Raw genomic sequence first — 9,870 nt, 5'->3', positions numbered from 1 at the left:
ACACTTGGAATTAAACAATTCTGAGACCAGAAATTTGTTCTGAGTACCAAAACTAAATGGAGCTCATAGTTCTTTCATGCAAAAATCCACTTCTTGTTACTCTAAGCTTTCTTCATTTCAGCAGTATAATTTAGGGTGGGCTGCTTTCATTTTGTTGTTGCTATTGTTACATAATTGGGAGTTAAAACTCCTTACTGATCTACTAGAAATCAACCAGAGATCTATCAGTACATCCAGATCTACCTTCTGCCCACCCATTTTACAGAAACAAACAACCTAAGCATTTCACAGGGCAAAAGGTTTATTACTGTGAGTTGAAGAAAGCAAGCACACATTTTAAAGGGTAAGTTCAATTTAACCTCAGAACAAAAGAAACATATATTTATCAAAACCTAAATGAAAGATTTTATCTTCATGAAGTAAAAATGAATGCACTGTGAACAACTATTTATTTGAATTAAAATTAAAATTCTCAGTTTTGAGAAAAACAGTGAGACTTCATTGCCTTGAACAATAGGTAATTGTGGGCTTTATAACCACGAAAGAATTCCTAACCAAACATACACTGTTCACACTAAATGTTTAGATACATTCTTAAATACTGTGCACCCACACTCCTGATGCAACGATTCTGAAAACTGATCCAACAGGCCAGGAATATAACAGAAACATTTCAAATCCAGGTCCATAAAACTCTTGTAGGCCTGAATAAATAAAATAGATTTTGCCACATTGTGACTGCTCCCTTCTCTCATAAAGGAAATACGTCACCAGTTGTATAACATTCCAAAAAAAATTGATAGAAGAACTGCCAGTGATTTTATTTGCCTATTCTCTGAACCACCCAGTCCTGTTGGCAGAGAGGGCAGCGGTTGTTCTGTTTCACCCACAGTGACATGCAGCAATTGTGGAAGGAATGATTACACTCTCCCCAGACCACTGAAAGAAAAAGAAAAGCAAACTTGAGACTGTAGCTAGTTAAAAAAAATGGATGACAGATGTTTAATTCAAAGTATTAACATTCCTCTCTGTATATCTTTAGTACTGCTGTAGAAGGATTGTGTACAAATTTTATAAACTATGGTCATGATCCAAAGCAACATGCTACTTGGTTCCAAATATCAAAAAAGACTGTAAACTTTAGTTTCTTGAACAACAGGCCTCTATGTCACCTACCAAACCAATTTTGTAAATTAGGAGAATTTGCCACATGGCACTGGCACGGATGAGCGGAATCTACTATGTAAAGAAAAGAAGTCAAGCGTCCTATTGAGCACATGCAACTTATCTGATGTGCCAAAGTAGCTCTTTGGATCCTGTCCTAAGACTTTATAGTACACAGAGGACTGATGTTATAATCTGATCAACATTTCTCACCCAAACACTGTACTTTCACATGTTTTCCTCTCAGAGCCAATTCAAATGCTATTGTCACTGGGAGGAGACTGCCAAAAATGTTTCTAGGAGGCAGCACTCAACACAGGGGCCTTAATGTCTGAAGAAATCTCACTACATGCATAACCTTAATAATGTCCAGAAGCTTCATTATTTGCTCTTAAAAGCGGAGTATACATTTTAATGTTAAACAGAGGCATTGTGAATTTATCTTACATGAAGATGTCAATCCAGCATCACTTTTCATGCTCTTTGTTCTGTTTGATCACTATTACTGAGACATACTTAATATATTTTAGTAGTTGATATGAGCTGGTTCGCATGTAACACTAAACCATGGTTTAGCATAATGGACACTGTCCTCTGTGAGCCCAAGCAAAGCCTTGGGCCTCTTCCTCCTGCATGGCCATGAGGAGAAATAAAGCAAGATTTCCATTTCACTTTCCCTGAATCCTGGCTTATCATTATGTATGAACTAGGAATTGTAGTTTAAAATAGCGGCCCTGTTTGCAAGTAATGACAATCCATTGGTTTAAAAACTGATAGGTTATTGTGCATGAAAGGGAGCACTGCCTCTTCCACTTTTACTCCACAACCAGCTCACTGGATTGTTTAGGGGCTACAAAACCCAGCAGTTAACCCAACAACAAGCCATGGTTTAACCACTAGGTTGTTTAGCCCCTAAACAACCCAGTGGTCTGGATTCAGACGTCAGGTTCCACAACCTACAAAGGAGCTGATAATGGGTTGTGGAGTAAAGGCAGAAGAGGTGGGTGTACTGCCTGTTCAGCCACTCATGCACGATAACCCATTAGTTTTTAAACCAATGGGTTGTCATTATGTGCACACCACATCAAACTCTAATTTATTAAAAACCCAGATACATAAGCTATGGTTTGAAGTGGCTTGTTTAGCAATTGAGTAGTGTTTATTTTTAACCACAATTCCTGGTTTGTACATAATGACAAGCCAGGAATCAGGGAAAGTAAAACTGAATCATGTTTTTTCTTCCTCCTCCTGGCTGTGTGGGAAGAGGAAGAAGTTTTGCTTGGGCTCTGCAATTAATTTAGTGTTATATGTGAACTGACTTGCTACTAAAACTACCATGAATTTAAGTCAGAGGTGGGGAACCTCAGGTCTGGAATCACAGTCCAGCCTGCCAGGGATCCCCAGATGGCCATGACCCCTTCCCCCTTCCACCTAATCACCTATCGTTTGGTGTTTTCCTGGCTTTTGCCCAGGTTTTTCCCCATTCTAAAAAGCTGAAATGCCCACCCTACGGTTTAGTTACCAGGAGTAAGAGCTTTAAGCTACAATATGATGCTATTTTTGGTATTTTGGGTAGTTTTTCCCTAGTCCACTTTGCCTTTCATCCCACCCACCTCTGGAATGTGGCCCAAGAGTTTCTCCAAAATTGAACTCAGCCCTCAGGCTGAAAGAGGTTCCCCACCACTGGTTTAACTGCATAATATCAAAAGCTGTACTTTCTACATCTACAGTATTCCCAAATTCTAAGAAAACTTTAATCTTTAATCTTTCTAGTCTGCTAAAATAAGCTAACAAATCAAGCATACGAGTGAAAGTTACGCAACTTAAATAACATTAATTTGAACAGGAGAGATTTTAGCATGTGCCTAATTCTTTCACTGAAATCAATGGAACTTAAAAGTGATTCATTTTGGTGCAATCCTGCCCCACAACATCTATCTGTAATCCATACAATTGAGAGATGCTAATAATTCAAATATCTAATGTTCTCTTTTAATAACCCCCAAATACACTAACAATATAAAAATAGGATTCCTGAAACTTCAAGAACATCACCAAAGGAAAATAAGTTGCGAAACTAAATTATTTTATTTCTTTTTGAAATGATCCTTTACTTGTTTCAACCAACCATCTTTTATGAGAAATGCCTGAAGATACAACAGAGAATGTAGCAGCTATTACGTCCCCTCCATGGACATATACCCACACATAAAGCATTAATTGCAGATTTCCAAGTATTTTATACAACAGTATGTCTTTTTACATTAGTGAAGGTTTACTGAATTTTACTGATGTGAAAAAAGAGACATTTATTCGAAACGTTAAAAAGCACCCCACTAAGAGAAAGCCTTTGGTTGAATAACAGAATGAAATCACAACATACCAACACAATCTTCTTGTTTGTTTTCAGCTTGACATCTAAGACAGGCATCTAGATGTAAACAAGAGCAAGACTAAATATGATGATCCTGATGCAGCTCTAACAACTGGTTTTCCAAAGCATCTACAATCACTGAAACACATTTATGGAGCATGCACTCTGTGTCATGTCGTCATCTAGAGATCATTTACCTTAAGGCAAGATATTCCATTCATTCAGCCACATCTACACAACAAAAGAATGGTTCTTTCAAGTTACTCGCACAATTATAAAAAAAAACCTATCCAAGCCGAATTTGTAGGGAGGAAACAATTATGGATATTGGATATGATCCAGCAAGGCTCTTATCCATGGCAAATGAGGCAGCAATTCCTACATTATATTGGGAACTGCTACAGTACATAAGATTTGTGAGTGAGGAAACCTTGGCAATTATGCATAAGGCGGCACAAAAAGTTTAGGGTTCAGACCAAAAATGACTGTTTTTTCTGTGATCCCATTTTTACACGACTATGTAGAGTAATATATGACCCAGCAGTAAATGAATTAACTCTGCAGCAAGTCCTGCAATTTTATCATTTCCCAGAAGCCCTGTGATTAGAAAGCACTAGAGCAAATTACATGTACCTCTGGTGCACATGTCTCTCCATGTAATCCTGTAAAAGGAAACAGGACTGAATAGGGAAACAAGCCATTTTTTGCCTGTCTAAACTGGTCCCAAAGAATACACAATGTGACTTCTAACTCTAGGTTTATGATTGGTGCATCCCAAATAAGATAAAATGTCACTGACAGATTTCTCTTTGTAAATATTTTGGGAAACAACGGCACATGGGACTAGTTATTCTCATCCAGCTGCATAATTTCAGCGTGTACATTATAAGAGGAAAAACTGAAAATGTTGTGTTTCTGGTGGAAAATTGAGTATGCATTGATGGAAACAAACAACTGTTTAAAACAATTTATTCTAACCAGTTAGAGAACCAATTGTCTGTATGCCGTGATCCCATAGTAAGCTGAACCTTATTCCCCCTACCCCACCCACCCCACTTCCTCTCTGGTGGAAGTATCAAAAGGCTTAGCTTACAAAGAAAATCCCCCAGAAGGAATAGGTATGTGGCTGAGTCAGTCACACTGTAACTCAGGCTGCAATCCTATGCATGTTTAGACAGAAAAAAGGCCTACAACTCTGAGCATGCTACAGCTAGCATGGCTGGTTGAGGCATGCTAAGAATTGTAGGCTTTTTTTCTGTCTAAACATGCATAGGATTGTGCCTTAAATATATCAAGTACAAAGAAAGCATGCAACACATTAAAGTTGCTCGAACCTACTAAGTCACACAAGATCTTTTATTATGCATGTATTAAATCACAGAGTATCATCAGGTACAAAAATACATAGAAAAAAATGAGTAATTGTAAAAATGCACTGTAGCTGTATCTGCGTCTGGTCTTGCAATGTATAACCACAGTTCACACAATGACCGGGTTTGGATGACATGCAATGAGTCATTGTGAGTTATTTAATCCATGATGAGACGTGGTGTCATGGCGCATATCCAACCCTCACACAGGGGTTGTCGTGTTGTGCAAACCCATGCGAGGGCTAAACAAGGGTTAAGCAACCCTCACATAACCCCTACTCCCAGGGTTCGCATGAAAACCACCACTACATGGGGGTTGCATATTCAAAATGGCGGCTGCACACACCCCACAGCCATGGTGAGCTGTCGTGACATGTGAACAAGCCCAATGTATAACAAGATGTTGGTCACTAAATGGGAAACCAACCAGTTCTTGTATTTCATACACAAACATATTCATAAGTATGCATATTATAATAAACCATGTATTCCAATAATAATATTTTCTTAAGTGAATACATCAAGGGTATTGACTTTCTGATAATGCCTCTAAATGACTTTCTAGCAACACAGGTGGATATAAAATTATGCAGGGTATCCAAATAATTAAAAAAAGAAAGTGGGGCTGTTTTTGATTAGTTTCCTGTACTTTAGCTACCACCTGAACTCAGAATCCTATTGTTGTGTTAGGATAGAAATTGGTCAGCTTTAATCAAATTGTATATGTCCCTCATCGTTACATGCCCCTTCATGGATCATTGCCTTGTTGTGGCGAAGGGGCTTGCCTAACTCAGTGAAGCCATAAGCTATGCCGTGCAGGGCCACCCAAGATGGACAGGTCATGGTGGAGAGTTCTGACAAAATGTGGTCCACTGGAGAAGGAAATGGCAACCCACTTCAGTATTTTTGCCAAGAAAACCCCCTGGAACATATCACAAGGCTAAAGGATATGACACCGGAAGATGAGCCCCTCAGGTCGGAAGGTGTCCAATATACTACTGGGGAAGAGCAGAGGGTATTTCCAAGTAGCACCAGAAAGAGTGAAGTGGCTGGGCCAAAGCCGAAAGGACACTCAGCTGTGGATGTGTCTGGTGGTGAAAAGAAAATCCGATGCTGTAAAGAACAATATTGTTTAGGAACCTGGAATGTAAGATCAATGAATCAAGGTAAGCTGGAGGTGGTCAAACATGAGATGGCAAGATTGAACATCGACATCTTGGGAATCAGCGAACTAAAATGGACAGGCATGGGCGAGTTTAATTCAGGTGGCCACGATATCTACTACTGTGGGCAAGAATCCCTTAGAAGAAATGGAGTAGCACTCACAGTCAATAAAAGGGTGGGAAAAGCAGTACTGGGGTACAATCTCAAAAACGATAGAATGATCTCAGTACGATTCCAAGGCAAACCATTCAACATCACAGTAATTCAAGTCTATGCCTCAACCACTGAGGGAGAAGAAGCTGAGGTTGATCGGTTCTACGAAGACCTACAACTCCTTCTAGAACTAACACCAAAAAAAGATGTCCTCTTCATCATAGGGGATTGGAATGCTAAAGTAGGAAGTCAAGAAATCACCAAGATAACAGGCAAGCATGGCCTTGGTGTACAAAATGAAGCAAGACAAAGGCTAATAAAGTTTTGCCAAGAGAACACACTGATCATGGCAAACACTCTTTTCCAACAGCACAAGAGGCGACTCTACACATGGACATCACCAGATGGTCAATATCAAAATCAGATTGATTATGTCCTTTGCAGCCAAAGATGGAGAAGCTCTATACAGTCAGTAAAAACAAGACCTAGAGCTGACTGTGGCTCAGATCATGAGCTGCTTCTTGCAAAACTTCGGCTTAAATTGAAGAACGTAGGGAAAACCACTAAACCATTCAGGTGTGACCTAAATCATATCCCTTATGAATATACAGTGGAGGTGAAGAATAGATTTAAGGGATTAGACCTGATAGACAGAGTGCCTGAGGAACAATGGACAGAGGTCCGTAACATTTTTCAGGAGGCAGCAATGAAATCCATCCCAAAGAAAAAGAAATGCAAGAAAGCCAAGTGGCTGTCTGATGAGGCTTTACAAGTAGCTGAGGAAAGAAGGGAAGCGAAAAGCAAGGGAGAAAGGGGAAGATATATCCAACTGAATGCAGAGTTCCAGAGAACAGCAAGGAGAGACAAGAAGGCCTTCTTAAATGAACAATGCAAAGAAGTCGAGGAAAACAACAGAATGGGAAAGACTAGAGATCTCTTCAAGAAAATTGGAGATATCAAGGGAACGTTGTGTGCAAAGACGGGCATGATCAAGGACAAAAAAGGCCAGGACCTAACAGAAGCAGATGAGATTAAGAAGCACTGGAAAGAATACACAGAAGAACTATACAGGAAAGATCTTGAAGTCCCTGATAGCCATGATAGTGCGGTCACTGAACTTGAGCCGGACATCCTCGAGAGTGAAGTCCAGTGGGCCTTAGGAAGCATTACTAACAACAAAGCTGGTAGAGATGACAGTATTCCAGCTGAGCTATTTAAAATCCTAAAAGATGATGCTGTTAAAGTACTGCACTCAATATGCCAACACATTTGGAACACTCAACAGTAGCCACAAGACTGGAAAAGGTCAGTTTACATTCCAGTTCCAAAGAAGGGCAACGCCAAAGAGTGTTCAAACTACCGTACAATTGCGCTCATTTCACACACCAGCAAGGTTATGCTCAAAATCCTACAAGCTAGGCTTCAGCAACATGTGAACTGAGAACTACCGGAAGTACAAGCTGGGTTTTGAAGAGGCAGAGGAACTAGAGATCAAATTGCCAACATTCGCTGGATCATGGAGAAAGCAAGAGAATTCCAGAAAAATGTCTATTTCTGCTTCATTGACTACGCTAAAGCCTTTGATTGTGTGGATCACAACAAACTGTGGCAAATTCTTAAAGAGATGGGAGTACCAGACCACCTTACCTGTCTCCTGAGAAACCTGTACGAGGGACAAGAAGCAACAAGAACCGGACATGGAACAACCGATTGGTTCAAAATTGGGAAAGGAGTACGACAAGGCTGCATATTGTCACCCTGCTTATTTAACTTATATGCAGAGTACATCATGAGAAATGCCGGGTTGGTTGAATCACAGGTCGGAATTAAGATTGCTGGGAGAATTATCAACACCCTCAGATACGCAGACGATACCACCCTAATGGCAGAAAGCAAAGAAGATCTAAAGAGCCTCTTGTTGAGGGTGAAAGTGGAGAGTGCAAAAGCTGGTTTGAAACTCAACATTAAAAAAACGAAGATCATGGCATCTGGCCCCATCACTTCCTGGCATATAGAAGGGGAAGAAATGGACTCAGTGACAGATTTTATTTTCTTGGGCTGCAAGATCACCACAGATGGTGACTGTAGCCATGAAATTAAAAGACGCTTGCTCCTTGGGAGGAAAGCTATGGCAAACCTAGACAGCATAGTAAGAAGCAGGGACATCACCTTGCCGACAAAGGTCCGTCTAATCAAAGCTATGGTTTTCCCAGTAGCAACGTATGGCTGTGAGAGCTGGACTATAAGGAAGGCTGAGCACCGAAGAATTGATGCTTTCGAACTGTGGTGCTGGAGAAGACTCTTACGAGTCCCCTGGACTGCAAGGAGGTCAAATCAGTCCATCCTAAAGGAAATCAACCCTGACTGCTCATTGGAAGGACAGATACTGAAGCTGAAGCTCCAATATTTTGGCCACCTAATGCGAAGAGAAAACTCCCTGGAAAAGACCCTGATGCTGGGGAAGACTGAAGGCAAAAGGAGAAGGGGATGGCAGAGGATGAGATGGCTAGATAGCATCACCGATGCAATGAATATGGACTTGAGCACGCTGCGGGAGAGAGCGCAGGACAGGAAGGCCTGGCGTGCTATGGTCCATGGGGTCACGAAGAGTCGGACACGACTGAACGACTGAACAACATAGTTACATGAGGAGACGTGGCAGCCATCTAAACGCGGCTTGGATGTTCTCTCGGGGATAGCCCCAAACTGACAGTAGGCACAGGCCCCCACGGCCTGTGTGTGTGCGGGGGGGGGGGGGGGATATGGCAAAGGATGTGCCTACGACGGAAACAAGGCCAAGCGTCCGGGAGTAATGAGAGGGAAGAAGCCAGGAGCCCCCTTTGAACTGGACTCGGTGGGGAAGGGACGGGGCGCAGCAGAGCCTATCCAGTCTTCATAACACAAAAGGCAGCCCTTTTCGAGGCCGCTGAGAAGCAGACAAAGGCCGCCGCCTCCTTCTCTCTCCCTCAGTCAGGCAGAGGACAGAGCGCTGCCCGCCAGTGCCTCCGAGAAACGCCTGGCGAGAAAGCGCGAATGAAAAGGCCACTTCAGAGATCCCTCCAGGGAAGGGGAGGAGACGAGGCCCAGGCCGGCCCAACCCCGCCCCGGAGGAACGTTCGGCGCAGGAGCCTGAGGAGACGGCCGGGCTGCGGCCTCGGCTCCCGACCCGGCGCGGCTCCATCGCCTCCCGCTTACCCATGACCTGCACCCGGCAGATGGCGCAGGTGTCGCACTCGACGTCCCAGCTCCACATGGCCACGGCGTTCCACTTCTTGAGGGAGAACATCTTGTCGACGCCGCCTGTCTTGGAGCCGGAGGAGCCCGGGTGAGAAGCGGGGACGCCCGGCTCGTCCCCGTCCTCCGCATCGGCCATGACTGAGGACGGGAGGAGGCGGCGACGGCGGTAGCCTTCGCCGGCCTGCCTAGCTCTTCCCAAGCGGCGGCGGCGGCGGAGGAGAACTCGGGCTCCACCCAGTGGCAGGCGGAGGCACCGAGCGAGGAAGCCGAGGCCTGCCTTGATGTGGCGCCTATGCGGAGTCTTTGGGGAGTGACGTTGATCTCGACCCGCTGGTAGATCACTGGGTGATCTGTGAGGCAGGCAGGCAGGCAGGGAGCGAGCGAGCGGGGCGGGTCTCCAGCTCTCAG

General features: G+C 43.1%; 1 protein-coding gene across 1 annotated transcript; it reads right to left on the bottom strand.

The window, feature by feature from the left end:
- Positions 1-283: 283 nt before the first annotated feature.
- On the bottom strand, positions 284-9,645 carry RNF7 (ring finger protein 7). Its single transcript, XM_084847207.1, has 3 exons — positions 9,421-9,645; positions 3,548-3,595; positions 284-939 (listed from the first exon to the last, which is right to left on the bottom strand). The coding sequence occupies exons 1-3, from the start codon at positions 9,596-9,598 to the stop codon at positions 821-823; spliced, it is 345 nt and encodes a 114-aa protein (XP_084703333.1). The 5' UTR covers positions 9,599-9,645; the 3' UTR covers positions 284-820.
- Positions 9,646-9,870: the final 225 nt, after the last annotated feature.

Source organism: Heloderma suspectum, chromosome 3 (genome assembly GCF_057233095.1).
Source record: "Heloderma suspectum isolate Gila_16-S chromosome 3, 16-S_ref, whole genome shotgun sequence".
Classification (NCBI taxonomy): domain Eukaryota; kingdom Metazoa; phylum Chordata; class Lepidosauria; order Squamata; family Helodermatidae; genus Heloderma; species Heloderma suspectum.
This window is presented reverse-complemented; position numbering and strand designations above follow the sequence as displayed.

What these genes read in the sequence shown, in the direction of transcription:
- RNF7 (XM_084847207.1), bottom strand. Translation starts at nt 9,598, where the DNA reads ATGGCCGATGCGGAGGACGGGGACGAGCCGGGCGTCCCCGCTTCTCAC. An exon ending in CTGCCGGGTGCAGGTCATGG is followed by an intron (nt 3,596 to 9,420) that starts GTAAGCGGGAGG and finishes GTTTACATCTAG; the next exon opens with ATGCCTGTCTTAGATGTCAA. An exon ending in CAAACAAGAAGATTGTGTTG is followed by an intron (nt 940 to 3,547) that starts GTATGTTGTGAT and finishes TTTTTCTTTCAG; the next exon opens with TGGTCTGGGGAGAGTGTAAT.